Below are 19181 nucleotides of genomic sequence, written 5' to 3'. Positions count from 1 at the left end.
GTGGGGGAAGAGAAATGGGGACAAAAACATGAGAAGGGGTATCAATGTGTGTGAAGTAATGCTCCTTCTATCTGGCGAATATAACTGTAACCCCTCTATTAATTACAATAAAAAAATTTAAAAAATAGTGGAACAAAGGCTAAACCAATTCAACATGATACTCAGACACTATGTTGGAAATGAGCCTTACAACTTGGTGTGGGGAGGGAAATGAAGGGAGAAAATGGGAGAAAAGGGGAGGAGAGAAAGTGGGAGAAAACGAGGGAGGAGGTAACACTGCTCAAAAAGAAATGTACTCAGCTGGGCACCTGTGGCTAACACCTGTAATCCTAGGTACTCGGGAGGCTGAGATCAGAGGAGAGCAGTTCAAAGCCATCCCCTGCTGGCTTTGTGAGATTCTTATCTCTAATTAACCATCAGAATGCAAGAAGTGGTAGAGTGCTACCCTTGAGCTGAAGAGCTCAGGGACAGCACCCAGGCCCAGAGTTCAAGCCCAATGACTGACAAAAAACAAAACAACAAAAAAAATGTTCTCATTACCTTATGGAACTGCAATCCCTCTGTAAAATAAAATTTAATTAAAAAAATGGCCACTTGTTTCTCTGTACGTTTTGAGGGAGAGAGGTATACAGTGTCCAGATGAGAAGAGTGACCCTCCTCCATGGAGTGGGGGCCACCTCACCACCTAACTCACTCCTGGGCTTAACCATATAATGCTGAGAAATACACTTACTTGCCCAGAGCAGACCCAAGGAGTGGACACAGGCCCACCAATCTCAAGCAGCCATGCCTGGAAAAGCTATACCTCCCTTTTTCCCTGAGTCGTATATCAGTTTAACACTGCCAGCCTGCCAGCTTTCCTATTTCAAAAAGGTTTTCATTTACCAGAAGCTATAATTAAGTGGACTCTAAACTGGTTCTTGTTTGTTTTTGCCAGCAAACGAAGTGACCCCAGACTGACTTAGAAATGCCTGCAGGGCGGGAGGAGCTGAGCGGTGGAACCCCATGATTAACAAGGGCAAGGCCCAGGGTTCAATCCCCAGGACGCATGCACACACACACACACAACTAGAAAGGTTTCCTGGTGTTAGTGCTGCAGGATGAGGGCAATTCGAGGCCTTTCGACCCGATTCCAACAGAGAGACCCCTGAGATGCCAGGTGCCTCCCACCCAGCGCTGCCCCCACCGCCGCACGGTGCCAGCCAGGTGTCACCACACCAGAAGCTGGCACCCGCCATGGAGGAAACCTTTCCTTCACGGTTGTTTACCCAGCACCTCTCAGAACTCAGATTCCGCTCATTAACACCGGAACAACAATTCCTTCTTGATTACTTTAGGTTGCCGCGGGGACCTCAAAGCTCCCACCCAGAATAAAGGGCAATTCAAGGTGGGGCTTGCGGACTGGCGGCGTCGGGAGGCCGTGGAGCACTTCCCGGACTGCCGCATTCCGCCCGGGCCAGGACCCGGGCCGGGACCCGGCGGCCGAGGACTGGGACGCGGCCACGCGTGTCCGGAGCTTGCGGGACACAGCTGCCAGTCGGGCCTTTATCTCTCAAGTCCCCCCCACATCCCGAACCCCGAAACCCTTGGCCCAGGGTCCCGGCCGCCGGGCCGACTCGCGCACGCCCCCTGGCGGTGGTAGAGGACCACTAACGGCTCCGCGCTCGAGGGGCGGGGCGGACGGACGAAGACGAGGTAAGGGGGCGTGGTCTCTTCGCGGGAACTGATGGCGTCATCGAAGCGACGGGCCCGGAAGGAAGTAGCGTGGTGAGGGGTGTGGCGGTTTCTGCGGTTGCACTGGGGGGTTCGGAACCGTACGGAGCGCCTGGAGGGACAGCCTGGTACGCGGACCCCGCCCCGAAGTGCGCGCTCCCCGCCCCGCTGCGGCTCCGGGCCTGCCCGACCCGCGGTTACCCGGAGCTTGGACCCCAGCAGCCTCTCTCCCTCGGCCGGCCCACGCTGGGAACGAGAAGGAAGCCGTTTCCCTCCGGTCCCGCCCGGTCCCGAGCCCCAGGCCGGCCCGAGCACAGCCTCAGTCTGAAGAGGTCGGGGCGGGGGTGGCCTGGGGAGGGAAGAGCCTTTGCAGAAAGGACGCCCCTGCCGGTCGCTAGCTGGAAGCTTCCACGGTAAAACCAGCGCCGACATGGGCGCCTCAAGTTATGTCAGACCCGGGAAGCACTGATGGGCCGGGTACCCCTGGTTGGACCTTGCTGCCAGTCACCATAGTTTTTCCAGATCGTCCAGGGTTTGAGAAAGGAGTTGTTCGATGCCAACTCCTTGGCATCCTGGTGTCTGAATGGTTAAACCCAGGAGCTCAGAGTCTCCCAGCCCGGAGGCACCCCCGATTCATTCTCACCACGGACTTGGGCGAGAGGGCGGCTGCAAGATTGTTCAGAACCTACCTGTCGGGTTTACATCCGAAGGAATAACTTGGAAGGTGGTGGATCTGAAACCGGAGGAGCCTACCTTGGAACCCTGATACTTGCTGGCTCTGCCTCACAAGCGCCCTAAACGAGGGAACGATGGTTTCCTTTGAAATGACAGGCAATTAGAACTGGGAAGCTCTGACCAGAATTACATAGCCACAACCGCCTGTCATTTGACATCCTCTGTAATTTGGGCCATCGTAGTAGTGCAGCTGCCTCTTCCCCTGTACTAGTGTGAGTGACTCGGGTGATGGCCCATTCGTGTTCACAGGAAGAGAAGGCTGTGTTCTGAACGCGGCACTGAACCAGTTGGCAGTGGTTCACCCTGGGCGGGTCTGGGCTGTATCTGGAGCTCCTGCTTCCTCAGTGGGATGGGGAATGTAAGGCCACAGTTAAGGAAAGAGGATGTTGACTGAGCAAGGAATGAAAGGAGTTGTAGATTAGCCTGTGTTTTTGTGAGTCATTTTCAGGGAGCTAGGATTGGCGTGTTGTCACTGGCATAGCTGCTGTCCTGGATATCAGGCCACATATTTTCCCATATTTTCTTCCTAGGGTCCAAGTTCACTAATGGCTCAGATAGGAGCAGTTGTGGCTGTGGCTTCCAGTTTCTTTTGTGCATCTCTCTTTTCAGCTGTGCACAAGATAGAAGAGGGACATATTGGGGTCTATTACAGGTAAGGCTGAAACAGGTAAAAAAAAAAAAAAAAGAACTTGCAATTTCCTGCCAAATGGTACCATTTTCTAGTCACCGTATGGCAGAAGCTTCTAAATACCAGAGTTTATAATTTTATTTAATAAAGGAATCTTTTTAGATGGAGCTTTTATGGCAGTGACCATGGGAAAGTGTGTGATGTATATTATTTTTAAATGACAGCGATTGATAAATGCCTTTATAGATTTACAGACAAAACCTAAAAGACCCAGTGATTTTTTTTATTTTGGCAGACCACTGTTGAAATCCTAGTTTGGAAACATGGGGATTGAATTCAGAGACTTATCCTTGGTAGGCCCTCTGCCACTTGAGCCACACCTTCAGCTCTTTGGCCTTAGTTATTCAGGAGGTTAGGACAGTTTCTGCTCAGCCCAGCCTGCACTGCAAGCCTCCTAATTGTGCTTTCTCCATAACAGGTGCTAAGGTGACAGGTGTGTGTCACTGCTCCTAGCCTTTGGTTGAGATGGGAGGTCTCAAGAACTTTGATGCCCTGGCTGCCCACAAACTGTGTGTGATCCCCTGATCTGGCCTCCCAAATAATTCATGATACAGGAATCAGCTACCAGCCTAGCTAAAGCCTCACTTCTTGATGGCAACTTGAGAAGTCTGCTTTGCTGTTTTGAGAGACTCTTAAAATGAGTGTTTCAGGGGAAAATGAAAATGCTCTGCAGCTGATTTATGAAATAGGGCAAGCCTTACAATAGCTATTCTCACATACAGTAGAGGTGTTCACAATGTCACTGTTCATTACTTGTTTTTTGAAACGCTGTTTTTGACTTCATAAAGCAATGAAGCAAGTGTGACTCTTGGTTTCTTCCTTTTAGTAACCCCAAAACTGATTTTTTTTTTTGCGTTGTCTTTGTAAACCCTTTTTTATATGTTATCTACTATGATTATTTTGGGGTGGCCAATAGCATTTTTTTCCCTCTGTGCCAGTGATCCATTTTAGGGCTATACACATGCTAAGCAAGTACTTGCCATCAAGCCCTCTCCCCAACCCTCCTAATAGCAAGTTCCAAATCTCTGATTACAGCTAAGGACATAGCTCTGTGGAAGAACTTGTAGTCTTCTCTAAGCCTTGAGTTCAATCTTTAATGCCAAAAAAATGTCAATAAAGTTATGGTTCAAGTGGTAGGGCACCAGCCTTGAGGAAAAAGGCCAAATGACAGTATAAGGCCAATTTCAAGGACCAGGCACAAGAAAGGGAAGGAGAGAGAAAGGGAGGAGGGGTGGGGAGATGGAGGAAGACAGGAGGGAAAGCCAGAGGAAAGGAAGGAAGAAAGGATTAAAATTTCAAGTTAGTATCTTCTCTTTCTTCTCCCCACAATTTCCTTACATGTTGGTTTTTGTTGTTGTCCTTGTTGTTGTTTGCCAGTCCTAGGACTCAAACTCAGGGCCTGGGCACTATTCTTGGGCTTTCTCAAGGCTAGAGCTCTATCACTTGAGCAACAGCACCACTTCCAGCTTTTTCTAGGTATATGGTACTGAGGAATTGAACCCAAGTCTTCCTGCATGCTGCACTCCACCACTAGGCCAAACTCCGGGCCCTAAGAAAAGTTTTTAATTTTGTTATTCACATACAACTTAATTAGAAAAGAATGGTAGATATATTTTATAATGACTTGAAAGTGTATTTAAAAATATTCTTTTGGTTGGCCCTCACTGAACTCCAACAATAGTGCAGTTAACTGATAGGGGTTGCCTCAAGGGTTGCCATATCTTAACGCATTGGATAAAGTCAAGTAGACAGACCCATCTCTTCTTGGCATTCTGCTGGCATTAGCCTAGATGCCTGTTCTCATTGCAAAAGCATGACTAATGGTTTTAAACTTTTCCATCAGACTTTGTAGAATATTAGGGTGAGGTGCGAGAAAGAAAGCAATCTGTGGACTTGGGTCTGGCACATGTTGCTGTATCAAATGTTTATAGGGCTGAGGAGAAGAGTCACCCACTGTCTTGATCTAATGGATCCTTCCTGCTACACTGAACCTGCCTCTCTCTCTTCAGGGGTGGAGCCCTGCTGACTTCCACCAGCGGCCCTGGTTTCCATCTCATGCTCCCATTCATCACATCATATAAATCTGTACAGGTATACTTGGCTTGTGTGCTATGATTGAATGACTGCAAATTTGGGTTGTGACTAATAATGATTGAAATTATTGAGTCTCATTAGATGAGTAAAATGTCTCTCCAGAGACTGATTTAAGGATCTTGCACGCGCGCGTGCACACACACACACAGACACACACTGAAACTCTTAGAGCATTATTTGATTATTGAAATATCTTAGTCATTACCTTTCTTTGAACCATCATACCTAATTAAAAATTATTTTTTTTATTTCTAAGAAAGATCAGAAGAATCTAGTTGTATATTTTTGTGGGGAGAGGGAAATGCTAGGACTTCAATTCTTGCACTTGTAAGGCAAATACTCTACCACTTGAGCCATGTTTCTAGCCTTTTCTGCTTTTGGTTATTGATGAGAGAATGCCTCACTTTTTGCCTAGGTTGGCCTAGGGCTGGGAGCCTTCTACATGTGTCCCCTGTCTGCGCTGATTATGATCTTTTGAACTGTGACCCTTCCAATCTTTACTTCTTAACTAGGATTGAAATAGAGGTTACCATTATAGAAATTAAGCTTGGTAATTTGGCTGGTTCTTGTTTGAACTTGAAAAATCTGAGCATAATTTGGGGTGTAGGGAAGGAAGTTGATTAGATAAGGGCTAATGGCATCTAGGAGTAAGGCCAGTTATACCAGATCTCAGCCTGGCAAAGTCAGACTAGTCAAATCTCTAGTATATCCAACTGAGAAAAACTGAGGGTGGGGGGTGACTTATTTTTTCTTTTTTTCAGAAGCAAAGAGCTTACTAGGCAGGTGATATACCACTTGAGCTATTCTGAGTCCATTTTACTTTTGTTATTTTTTTCCATAGGTTTTCACATTTTGCCTGGGCTAGCATATATCACACTTATACCTCCCATGTAGCTAGAATGCCAAATGTTCCCTGCCTAACCCCGTCTTTTATTGGTTGACATAACTTCTTGCTAATTTTTTGTCTATGTTGGCCTTGAATCATAATATTCTCTGTCTCTCTCTTTCTCGTCAGTAGTAGGGCTTAAACTCTGGGTCTGGCACTGTCCCTAAGCATTTCAACTTAAGGCTAGTGCTCTACCATTTTGACTTACAGCACCATTATCTGTTTTCTGGTAGTTAATTGGAGATAAAAGTTTCATGGACTTTTGTGCCCGGGCTGGCTTTGATCCTCAGATCTCAGCCTCCTGACTAGCTAGGATTATAGGTGTGAGCCACCAACACCCAACTCGACCGTAAATTCTCTAAATAAATCCTCTACCGTAAATTCTGTAAATTCTCTAAACCGTAATGTCTGCTAAACAGCAAAGATAATAAGCATGAGTCATTGTACTTGGCAAAAGAATAACCTTCAGACTGACCCAAAAAGGGGGGGGGGGTATAGCTCAGTGGTAGAGTACTTTACTTTCCTAGCATATACCTGGCTCTAGATTCAGTCCTTAGCACCAGAGTAAAATAAACAGACCCAGCAAGATGTCCCAGCATACTTCATCATTTTTCCCTGTGAGTTTCTTCTGCTATTTACCATGCTTTATAGCTTTCTGAATGCATGTAGATAATTGTCTCATTTGAGTCACTTGAGAAAGCAGATAATCCAGTCTCAAATAAACTAAATAGGGAATCTGCTTTTTCCAGAGTGTAAATGGAAGAGGTTGGAGCAAATACCATCTTACGACTCATGATCCAGTCTTTTTTCTAACCATATTAATACTTAGCTTGATCACCTGTGGTCCATTTACAGAGACTCCAACGTAGATAGCTTTCCTGGCTTAGAATCAGCCCTTTAAGGAAGGAGGAATAGGCAGGATATTCATGTTCAACAAAGGCAAAGCTCAACACACAAAAGTTGTCATGGACAGAGCATTTAGGGTTATGTAATCATTTTGTCACTGTCCATTTTCTTACTGGCATTTGATGTTTCCTCTGTTTCCAGACCACACTCCAGACTGATGAGGTGAAGAATGTACCTTGTGGAACCAGGTAAGGACCCAGAATAAAGCTGTTAATAAGATAGTGGGCTGGCAGGTGGGCTGGCTGCTCTAAGAGATGGTGATACCATGGTGGGTTTATCAAATTCCTTGTCCTCTAGTTCCCTACATTCCAACTTGACCAGGTGGTGGTATACAATAGAAGATTTAGGAGGGTTTGTATGCCATACTGAGTTGTGTGTGTGTGTGAGAGAGAGAACGAGCGAGAGAGAGAGGGAGAGAGAGAGAGAGAGAGAGAGAGAGAGAGAGAGAGAGAGAGAGAGAGAGAACATTTTTAATATAACAAATATTTGACCATAGTACTGACAGTGACAGGGAAATTGGAGAAACACTGGCTATAAAATTCCCAATGGGGACCGGGAGTGTGACCTAATGGTAGAGTACTCTCTTAGCATGCACAAAGTCCTGCCTGTGTTATTCTTCAGTACTATATACACAGAAAAGGCCAGAGGTTGTACTGTAGCTCAAGCGGCAGAATGCTAGCCTTGAGCAAAAAATATCCAAGAATAGTGCCCAGGCCCTGAGTGCAATCCCCAGGAATGGCAAAAAAAAAAAATCCCAATGACTCTCATTAGGCTTTTCCTTGCAAGTAGTTACAAGTAGTTATTTGGATCAGATGACATTTGAAAGATAGGAGCTACTCTTCTTAACCTTCAAAAAAAGTCTCGTTTGTCTGTGAGGCATGTTAGAGAGGTATGATTTCTCAGTAGACTGGATTGTTACCCTGAGCTCTACAGATCTCCTGCTTAGAGATACAGCATACCTCCTGATTCCCCTTTGGTATCTTCAAATGCCTGTCATGTCTAAAGCCATCACCTAGGATCAAAGCTTACTGGTGACTTCTTTGTCCCTTCTCCTTCAATAGTGGTGGTGTGATGATTTACTTTGACAGAATTGAAGTGGTGAACTTCCTAGTCCCAAATGCAGGTACCTTTTTTATTTATTCTCCAGTCTATCTTCCAGTAAGTGAGTGTCATCCCACCTGCTCACTTTCCCCATGTTAGTCTATCTTGACCCCTTCAGAATGGAGAACATTTGACATGTCTGAGGCCTGCATTCTCGTATAGCAAGCTCTTTTCTCCTCCAGTGTATGATATAGTGAAGAACTATACTGCTGACTATGACAAGGCTCTCATCTTCAACAAGATCCACCATGAGTTGAACCAGTTCTGCAGTGTGCATACGCTTCAGGAGGTCTACATCGAGCTGTTTGGTAAGGAAGTGTGGTTGCCTTCATCATTCTACCACCCCAACCCCAATCTCATCCCATCATGCCTCACCACTGTCTACTTTTTAGCTCCCTATAGAGCTAGCTAAAAAGTGAACAGAACGATCAAAAAGGAAGTGCCTAGAAAATGTCAAGGACATTCCTACCCAGCACTCAGAAGACTGAGGCAGGAGAATCATGAGTTGAAGGCTAACCTTGGCTAAAAAGTAAGACTCAAAAAAAAACAAACCCAAAAGGAAGCTGGAGACTAGTGGCTCACACCTGTAATCCTAGCTACTCAGGAGGCTCAGATCTGAGGATCAGGGTTAAAAGTCACCTTGGATAGATAAATTTCAGACTTTTTTGTCTCTACTTAATCAGTAGAAAGTCAGATGTGGAGCTATGGCCCCCTTTTTCCTTTTTTAATATATCGGTTATACAACAGGGTGGGAATTTCATTGTTAAATTTTCAAACATCAACATCTTTTTTTTTAATGAATACTCTGGGACCAGGAACATGGCCTAGTGGCAGAGTGCTCGCCTGGCATGCACGAAGCCCTGGGTTCAATTTCTCTGTACCACATACACAGAAAAAGCCAGAAGTGGCACTGTGATGTAAGTGGTAGAGCACTAGCCTTGAGAAAGCCTAAAGACAGTGCCAGTAAAAAGTATAGCTGGAGGCATGGGTTTGGTGATGGAGAAGTGATAGAGTACCAGCCTAGCAAGTCCTGAATTCAATCCCTAGTATTGCCAAAAATTAAAACACTGCACAGGCTTATTTCTTGAATGTTTTAATTTTCCCTTGAGGTGTTCGATGAAGTTTCTAATAGAAACATGCCTTCTGTGGGCCTGTCCTTGACATCAATTTGTTGGGAATTTTTTTGTAAGAACCTTCTAAAATTAGTAGATTTAATATAGTCAGCTGCTTTTTTTTTTTTGAGACAGATTCTCACCACATAGCTCAGCTGGTCTCATCTTCTTGCCTCAGTCTCCCTAAGTTCTAGAATTCCAGGTGTATATCACCTGGCCTAATTTTGCTCACCTCTTTTCAGAGGACCTTTCTCCTTAGTGGAAACAGTGAGCCTGCCTTCTACTCTGCTATTATCTAGGAAAGGGCTTTTATGTGACTCAAGGGTTAGAACTGTTTTAGGGGGGTTTTTTTGTTTTTTTTTTTTGATGCTATTAAACTCAAGGCCTGGTCACTAGCCCTTAGCTTTTTTGCCTAGTGCTACTGCTCTGCCACTTGAGACAAACCTCTACTTCTGGCTTTTTGCTGATTAATTAGAGATAAAACTTTTCTACCTAGTCTGGCTTCAAACTATGATTCTAAATCTTGGCCTCCTGAGTAGTTAGGATTACAGGTTTGAGCTACTGGTGTCCAGTTTTTTTGTTTGTTTTGGCCAGGCACTGGTGGCTCATACCTGTAAGCCTGACAACGCAAGAGGTTAAGATCTGAGGATGGTGGTTCAAAGCCAGCCTGGGTGGGAAAATCTGTAAGACTCTTATCTCCACTTATTCACCAGAAAACCAGAAGTGGCCTTGTGGCTTAAAGTGGTAGAACACTGGCCTTGAGCAAAAGAGCTTAGAGAGTACACAGGACCAGAGTTCAAACTCCATGACTAACAAAGGCCTTTTTGCCATCAAGGTGCATTCTTCAGCTGATAATTTCATTTATACTTTACATCTGTCCTACTGTCACCCATCTAGAAAATGTGACAACTCCTTTTTCTGTGTTTGTCTTCCTTCTAGATCAGATTGATGAAAATCTCAAACTGGCTCTGCAACAAGACCTGACTTCTATGGCTCCTGGCCTTGTTATCCAAGTAAGCATTGCAACAGTGGGGAAGTCCTCTGTCTCAAAAAGTGTATCCCTTCTCCCAGGGGTATTCCCTTTTTATACAGGAAGATCAAGGACCCTTGGGAGCTTGTATACTTTTATCACCCTCACTCTCCCATCAGTTGCTCTTTGTATCTTCTCCAGGCTGTGAGGGTGACAAAGCCCAATATACCTGAAGCAATCCGCAGGAACTATGAGTTGATGTAAGTATACCCTATACCTGAGCTGACCACCATGCTTTCCAAGCCACTACCTCAATTCATGGTAAGGTAACCAGCGCTGTGCTAGTTTTGAGCAATTTCTACAGCCTGAGACTGGGCAGGCAGGTCAGAGCTCCTTGGGACAACTTGTCTAAGAGCCACTGAAGAGTCCTGGAGAACAGTGATTCTTTTAAAGGGCCAGAGGCCTTATCTCTAGGCTTATTCCACAGTGATAGGAGGGAAAAGCGAGTGGCTGGCAGGTGAATTACTGAAGTACATTATGGTTTGGTTTCATGGTTGTGTTTGGTTTAAATGGTTGTCTGTTTTTTATGGTATAGAAATTTGAACTCAAAGCTTTGATTGTGGTTGTTAGGCAAGCACTCTACCATTTGAGCCATATCTCCAGCCCTTTGGTTTAGTTTGGAAATGAGTTATTGCTATATGTCTAGGCTGGCTTCAAACTCCTGGTGATATAGGAACACATCACTATACCTAGCCATTATGTTATATTTCCAACAAATAAGTGATTTTGGATAAAAAAGAGAGCCATGTTTCTCTCTGCAACAAATCTGTTTAACATGGGCCGTTAAACAGTCTTCTAGAGAACAAGAAATTGAAATGTGCCTTTCCTCTATAGAAAGGCTTCTCCATGCCAGGCACGGTGGCTCACATCTGTAATCCTAGCTACTCAGGAGGCTGAGATCTAAGGATCAAGGTTCAAAGCCAGCCCGGGCACAAAAGGACCTGAAGCTCTTATCTCCAATTAATCGCTAGAAAATGGGAAGGGGGGCTTGGCTCAAGGGTAAGATGGTAGCGTTGAGCTGAAGAGACTAGGGACAGCACCCAGGCTGAGGTCAAGCCATATGACCCACAAAAAAAAAAAGGAAAGGAAGGAAAAGAAAAGAAAAGAAAGGAAGGAAAGAAGGAAGGAAGGAAGAAGACAGGTGGCAGGCAGGCAACCTTCTCCAGGGGATAGGAAAGTTCCTCAAAACTTTTTTATTGGGCCTTATAACTAACTACATGCATTTTTCCCTTTTAGGGAAAGCGAGAAGACAAAGCTTCTCATTGCAGCCCAGAAACAGAAGGTGGTGGAGAAGGAGGCTGAGACAGAGCGGAAGAAGGCCCTCATTGGTTCGCATGTGGTTCTGTGATCCCCATTTCAGGCAGAAGGGCTAGGGGTGGTGGGAAGATGCAAGGAGGTCCCTGTGTGTTAGACCACACAATTTTCTAATGCCACCCTGCAGGAGTGACACGTCCCTCAGAAGCTTAAGTTGAAATGATCAGAGATCATGGCCTGAGGTAATGAGTTTTCAGCTTTCTTAAAACAAAAAGAGATAATAAGAATGGCTGACAGCCAGGCACTGGTTCTCATGCCTGTAATCCTATCTACTCAAAAGGCTGAGATCTAAGAATCATGGTTCAAAGCCAGCACAGGCAAAAAAAAAAAAAAAAAAAAGTCAGTGAGACTCATCTCTAAGGAACCGTAAAAAGAGAAGTAGAGCTGTGGGTTAAGTGAAGTAGAGCACTAGCCTTGGGTAAAAAACAGCTCAGGAGCATCCCAGGCCCTGAGTTCAAGTCCCAGAACCAGCACAAAATAATAAAATAAAAATAATGGCTTACAGTTATGGTGCACTTAACCTTGGGCCATGTATTTCTCCAAGCATTTAATACATGAAGTAACTCTACTACCATGGGAGGTTTAAGTATTATCAGCCTCATATTATTAAAATGAAATACCGGAGAGGTTAAGTAATATGTCCAAGGAAGTGGTAAGACTGGGGTTCAAGTGTAGAGACTCTGGCTAATCACCACACTTTATTCCCAAAAGGAAGTACCAGGTAGAAAGTTCTTCATCTTGAGAAAGTGCCCCTGTGATTTCAGAGAGAAGTTTGGGCACATTCTTCAGAAGAATGCTCCCCTCCCTGGATACAGGCCTCCTCAATTACTGATGGCACGCCCCTGTGCTCATTGGTTCAGTCCCATCTCTGCCAGGTGTGCCTGTCACAATTGCACTCTGAGAACAGTGGCTGTCCATCTCAGTATACTCACTGCCATATATATAGGTGAAATCAGCCCAGTGTTTTTAAATTATAAGTCTATCTTCATCCATTTGTACAGAGGCAGAAAAAGTGGCTCAGGTTGCAGAAATTACCTATGGGCAGAAGGTGATGGAGAAAGAAACTGAGAAGAAGATTTCCGAAATTGAAGGTATACAAAAAGACATTGATGTCTATGGTTTGCTCACATCCCATTTTGTGGCAAGGAGAGTTATTTCCTTTGCTTTTTAATATCTGTAATAGGAAATCATGATCTCCCTGAAACATTAGTTTTATTCTCCACTTACACTCATGTTTTGAGACCTAGTGTTTTAAGAAGGAGTTAGTGTTCTGTTTCAAAGAGCACTCATTCCTTTTACAAATATTGAGTGCCAGGTGTGCCAGGTTTTAGCAATGGAAAAATCAACCAGGTATGATGGCATATACCATAATCTGAATGTTCAGGGAGTTGAGGCAGGAGGGAGTTTGAGGCATGTCTGGGCTATAGGCAAGACCCTGTTTCAAACAAAAAGGCAATTGGTGCCATTATTTTGGTCTCAAAGTCTGCTCTCAAAGCCCATACAGATGTTAAGTTGGTTTCAAAAAAACCAAAAAAGCATTTTTTAGCAGCAACTCTAAAGCTGAAGGGAAATGTTTTCTTGACTGGTTTTCTTTCTTTCTTGTGTATGTGTGTGTGTGTATGCATGCATGCATGCATGCATATATACATACATATACATGCTAGCACCAGGGTTTAACTCAGGTCATTGCACTCTCAGTTTTTTCACGCAAGTCTAGCACTCTACCAGTTGAGCCACACTTCTACTTCTAGCTTTTTGCTGGTTAACTGGGATTAAATATCTCTTGAATTTGTCTGCCTTCAAACCAAGATCCTTAGATCTCAGCTTCCTGAGTAGGATTACAGATGTGAGCCACTGGTGCCCAGCTTAATGAGTCACCTTTTTAAAAATTGTTTTTATTAGCATTAATTAGTTAGGCAAGGGAGCTTTATTTTCACATGTGCATGTATGAATACCAGATACCTTGATCACATTCATCTCCTCTATCACTCTCCTTCTTTCTCTCATTGGTCAGTTTTCTGAATGTTACTTGCCTTCAGTTTCTGTTCCTGAACCCTCCTTTTTACTTTACTTCATGTGATGCCATCTGTCAGGTAAATTCTAGGTCAAAAATGGATCCTCAGGGCAGCTTCAGATCTCAAAGTGTTATGTCCAATTATATACATTAAGGAGCCTGTCAGGCTTTCAAGGAGCCTATTGAGGAGCCAATTAGGAAGTTACAGATCCATAGCAACTCATTAAGGAGCTCTTACCCAAACACATTTTTATTTTTTTGTTGGGGTAATGTATAGAGGAGTTACAGTTACATTCACCATGTAGTAGGTACATTACTTCTCACACATTGATACCCCTTCTCATGTTTTTGTTCCCATTTCCTTCTCCCCACCCCTCCCAATCATTTTGATGTCCTTTCCCATTTCAAATAAACAAATAAATCTATATTCAATATACCAGGTAACAAAGTCAGATACAGTAACAACATGAGATTAACCAAAGGGCAAAAAAAGAAAAGAGAAATAACAGTACATTAAGAACAACAGTCACACAAGATAAACCTCTTGTTTCTATATCCTAGAGTTCCTTTCATTTAGTCTCATCCTATATGATCTTATATACCTAGGTTTTGAACTCTTGTAATCCTCTGCTAGGAGAGTCCTAGATATGTACTAATTATTACAAATGAGGGAAACCATTGAGCCTATGTTCCTTTGGCTTACTTCACTTAATATGATTTTTTCCTAAGTCTTTCCATTTCCTTACAATGGGGCGATGTCATTCTTTCTGATGGTAGCTTAGAATTCCATTGTGTATAAGTACCACATTTTCTTGATCCAGTCATCTACTGAGGGACATCTGGGTTGGTTCCATATCTTAGCTATGGTAAATAGTGTTGCAGTGAACATCGTTGTGCTAATGGCTTTATTAGTATGTCTTTGTTTCTAGACATTTGGGTAAATGCCAAGTAGTGGAATTGCTGGGTCCTAAGTTTAGTTTTGAGGAACTGTTTAGTTTTGAGGAACTGCCATACTGCTTTCCATAGTGGTTGAATGAGTTTGCACTCCCACCAACAGTGTAGTAGTGATCCCTCCTGGCCATATCCCTGCCAGCATCTGTTGTTATTAGATTTCTTGATTAGTGGCCATTCTAACTGGAGTGAGGTGGAATCTCAACGTTGTTTTGATTAACACATTTTTATTTCTTATGAATATATTCTTCATCAGGTACTTAGGCCAATGAGTGGTCACAGGGCAACTAGATCCCCCACGCAGACTGCTGGCTTCTCCCAGAGTCATGTAAAGGCATTTAGTAAGGTACCCCTACCTATTGGCCTTTGTCCTCAAGCATTTTGCTACATAAACTAGTCACATGAGGCTAGCCTTATTCCTCACAAAACATGGGTAAACATCATAAGTTATGTGCCATCTTGATAGAAAACTGGTCTGCACTGATACAGCTGGGAACATAGCTTACATTAATGGAATTAAACCAGAGAATCCAACAGGTAACTGCTCTGAGCCAGAGAATGTCAGAATTGTGAAGGCTGCATTATTGATCATCAGAGTGATTAAAATGATTGGTAGAAATAAAAAAAAATGAATGCGGGTAAAATTCATTATGTTTATGGTATTTAGTTTTAGGGTAGATCATCCATTGGCCACCTTCAGAGCTTCCTTTGGACTTCCATTGTATTTGCTGCATAGCCCAAAGGTGACAAAGTGGAGAGCTCTGTAACTGGAAAGAAGGAAGCATGGTACAAACAAGAAGTCTCTATCCTTTCTCCTGTTTCATAGATGAAGAAACCAGAACACAGGAGGCCATGCAACCAGTGCTCACACCTGTAACACTAGCTACTCAGGAGGCCAAGATCTGAGGATCACAGTTTGAAGCCAGCCTAAATAGGGAAGTCAATAAGAGTCTTATCTCCAATTAATCACCAGAAAAGCTGGAAGTGGAGCTGTGGTTCAAGTAGTAGAACTACCAGCTTTGATAAAGCCAAGGGACAGTACCCAGACCCTGAGTTCAAGCCCCAGTTGCCAGCACAAACAAGAGTTGGGGGAAGGGGGAAGAAGAAAGAAAAAGCATAGGAAAAAACTTAAGCAGTCTTCCCAAGATCATGGAGGTAATCAGAGAAATTATAGGGTCCAGAATATAGTTCCTTTTTTAAATTTTTTTTTGAGACTAGGTCCCATTGTCCTGTTGTGTTGCCCAAATTGGCCTAAAACTCAAGATCCTCCTAGCTCAGCTTTCCACAACTTTTTTGTTTTTGGTGGTTCAAGGAATTGAATCCAGTGCTTTGCATATGCTAGACAATCACTCTACCACTGAGTTCCACCCCTGTCCCCAGAAGTCTTCTGAGAACCTCTGAGCCTCCTACAAAACCAAAAGGTTTCTCCTTTTCATCTAGTTCTTTTCACTCTTTGCTCTCAGATGCTGCATTTCTGGCCCGGGAGAAGGCGAAAGCTGATGCCGAGTGCTACACTGCACTGAAAACAGCTGAAGCAAACAAGGTAAAGGCCTAGGCTGGCCTGGTGAAGTCTGGGTGTTGAGTGGGATCCCTGTGGCCAGAACTGGTGACTCCTGCACTGTGTAGGATACTTCCCTTTAACAAGAGACCTTCTACCAGAAATGCAGCAGGGCAACTTCTGAAACTCATTGCTCTGTCTTAAAGATCTTAGATTTCTCTGAAAAATTGTTTCCCTGTACAGATTTAACAAGGAAGTCATGAAAAATAGAGTGTGGCATATTTCTTTGACAGACTCTGAAAATTGAAACATTTTGACACCCCAAATCTCTAATGTCCCATCTAACCCTTTTTGTCACAGCTGAAGCTGACTCCAGAATATCTGCAGCTGATGAAATACAAGGCCATTGCTTCCAACAGCAAGATTTACTTTGGCAAAGATATCCCTAACATGTTCATGGACTCGGCAGGCAGTCTAGGCAAGCAGTTTGAGGGGCTCGCTGACAACCTGGGCTTTGGCTTAGAAGATGAGTCCCTGGAAGCCTCTACGAAAGAGAACTGAAAAAAATATTTTATACAACCACAGATTGTGATGCTTAGAGAGATCTCTATTTTTTAAGATGAAACAGAATGTTCCTTCCTCCTACACTACCTTCTTTGACTCTTCAAGTCACTGTGGTGAAAGAGAAGAAATGGACGTAAATCTACCCACCTTCTGGAAAAGGAGGGCGGGGTGGATGATTTGGGTTTTATTCGGGTAAGTAGGGTATATGACTTCAGATAAGATGTGTAAACCATGAATTTGACCTCTGTCCTGCAGGCACCAATATTGCCCCTTTGAAGCTGACTTAATTAGGGATGCTATTACTGAGGAGTTGGAGAGCTGTAGGTTGCTGCTGCCAGGTGCTTTGGTTTCCCTTATCTGGGAAAATACAGTCTACCATTCTCGCTTTGCCTCCAAGTTGCTGGGGGAGGTGTTCTGGACCAGGTTTACATCTGAGCAAATAAGCATTGTGGAACAGCAGCTAGAGGGAGTATTGACCTCCCCGGTGTATTTGTCAGGGCCCTGAGTGAAGTTAAAGACGTGCTTTCTGGAGCTCTCCTGAGGAAGAACCTGGTGCTAGGTTTTGCAAGGTTTTCTATACACTATGGTCCTTGTGCTTAGGCTCAGTGTGGTGGTTTCTGACTACTTCTCCAAAATCAGAGCTTGATCCCTACCACACAGTTCTTTATACATGTCTCACCTAATCTGTGATTTTGTTTTGTTTTCTTCTGTAATAATCTGTTTCAGCATCAAGAAGATAGGAACATTAAAAAAAGAGATAGGAACAATCAAATGTTTTACTAACTGCTAAAATGGGCTCACTATACCTATTGGCCAGTTGTAGTAGCACCAGCCTGGCAAACCGAATGTACCTGCAGACTTGGCATCTTTATTGTTATGGAAATTCTACCTTGAAGACCTCTGGGTGGTGTCTGAGTTACCTAGGGAGAGTAAGGATGGGAAGAACAAATGCTATTCTTACATCCTGAAATTGGGGTTAAGGACAGGGATCCAACCTGAATAACCCAAGAGTGGTGTACAGAATGTTAAGTAGAAGGCAAGCTATCTACAGTTAATTTGCAATCCCATGAGTACCCCGTGTGATCATGACCAGCTCTGGTTTAGGATTAGGGCCTATTATTAGCTGCCCCACATTCACCTTAAAAACATCCATTATTTCCCTCTTGCCTAGGTGCAGTACTGTGAATGATATTTTCTGACACCTGTTCCCACCTCATTTTAGATTGCATAGCTCAGGCCAGCTTGTTCATAATGGCACCAGACTTATCAGGAATTTGGGTAGCATTCAACTTGTTAATTCCCCTTCTTTAAATGTTGCCCTTCTCAGTTCTAATTCCTGACACTACAAAAGTCTCAAAGTAGATGAATGGTCTTGGTCATTCCTTGTACAGACAGCAAAGAATGGATGGATTTTAATATGTTTTGAGTGTTCTTGAAAAAGGAAATTTGTCTTCCCAAGCCCAGTAGAGGGCACCATTATTAAAATGCATTTATCTTCCTCTTATTTCAATGCTGTTAACCAGGTAACAGTAGTTTGGCCCATATAGCATCTCCCCTTCCTATGTCTTTTCCCTATACTTTGAGCTCTTGCTGCCTACACTTCAGAAAACATCAGTCTATTACAGTTGGTTCAGGCGTGGAACAACTCAGCCTCTATAATAGCACATTCTTAAGTTCTTAACTGGAAAGTCTCCCATACTATGGTCCTCTGATAGCTTGTCCTTTGGCCACAGAAGAGTCTTGTTAAAGTCCTGTGCAATTGCTCCCCCGTGTTAATATTACTTCCTCTTTCAACAAGACAGGCATGTTCTCATGCCCACCAGCATAAATCCAGTGGTTATGGGTTCCTGTCAGCAGTTAAAATCATGGAAGTCAGCTGTCTCCTTAGCATGGGATAACTCACCCATCTGACTATGTGACTTTGTTTTTGGTTTTTTTGTTTTTGTTTTTGTTTTTAAACATTTACTAGAAAATCTGATCTTAGGACATTGCAGTTCTAAACATGTAGTAAAATGTGAGGTCTACAATTTTGTAGGCAATTAAGTCGTGGCTGCTATTTGTAAGTGAAACTTCTATCCAAATAAGTAACTTTATAAAATACAGTTTTTGTAGGATTTTCCAAGGACTTCACCTTGGTGTAACGTTTTTCATTAAACTTGGGAGAAATGATTCATATTCAGTACTGTTTTTAATTACTTTTTAAAATACAAGATGAGAATGTAAGGAAGCCAAAGTTTGTTAATAGCTTTTATATAACTATGATAGATTTGAAGGGATCTGAGATCACATTAAGTTGAGAAGGAAAGAATCATTGAATGAAGCTTAGCAATATATTGATCCAAAAAAAAGATATTTTATAAATGATCTCATGTCAGTTTTTGTGAGTCAATGTGTCTTTTCAACACATAATTTTACCATTTAGGTAATGCAAATAGTAAAAAGTAAAATAAGCATTATTTACTGACTTTGTGTATTTCAGTTTAAGGATAAGTAAGTCTTTACAAATAACTACTCTTATGAAGTTAACCACAACTTCTCTGTCCTGTTCAACGCATTTCTAGCCATGGTTTTGGTT

The 19181-nt window shown here is 43.3% G+C and overlaps 1 protein-coding gene across 3 annotated transcripts; it reads left to right on the top strand.

Annotated features, from left to right (window-relative positions):
• The first annotated feature begins 1754 nt into the window (after nt 1–1754).
• Erlin2 (ER lipid raft associated 2) lies at nt 1755–17755 on the top strand. Of its 3 annotated transcripts, none has more exons than XM_090353927.1 (12): nt 1755–1841; nt 2979–3100; nt 5146–5227; nt 7164–7210; nt 8084–8145; nt 8306–8431; nt 10175–10248; nt 10407–10465; nt 11502–11593; nt 12581–12670; nt 16008–16087; nt 16403–17755. In XM_090353927.1, the coding sequence occupies exons 2-12, from the start codon at nt 2994–2996 to the stop codon at nt 16601–16603; spliced, it is 1020 nt and encodes a 339-aa protein (XP_090210053.1). In that variant the 5' UTR covers nt 1755–1841; nt 2979–2993; the 3' UTR covers nt 16604–17755. The 3 variants fall into 3 exon arrangements, with proteins under 3 accessions (XP_090210053.1, XP_090210052.1, XP_090210054.1); XM_090353926.1 differs by lacking the exon at nt 1755–1841 and adding an exon at nt 1903–2126; XM_090353928.1 differs by lacking the exon at nt 1755–1841 and adding an exon at nt 2389–2660.
• The last annotated feature ends 1426 nt before the right edge of the window (nt 17756–19181 follow it).

Source organism: Megascapheus bottae, chromosome 20 (genome assembly GCF_031878675.1).
Source record: "Megascapheus bottae isolate mThoBot1 chromosome 20, mThoBot2.hap1, whole genome shotgun sequence".
Taxonomy (NCBI): Eukaryota; Metazoa; Chordata; class Mammalia; order Rodentia; family Geomyidae; genus Megascapheus; species Megascapheus bottae.
Note: the sequence above shows the minus strand (reverse complement) of the source record. Positions and strands in the feature narration are given on the sequence as shown.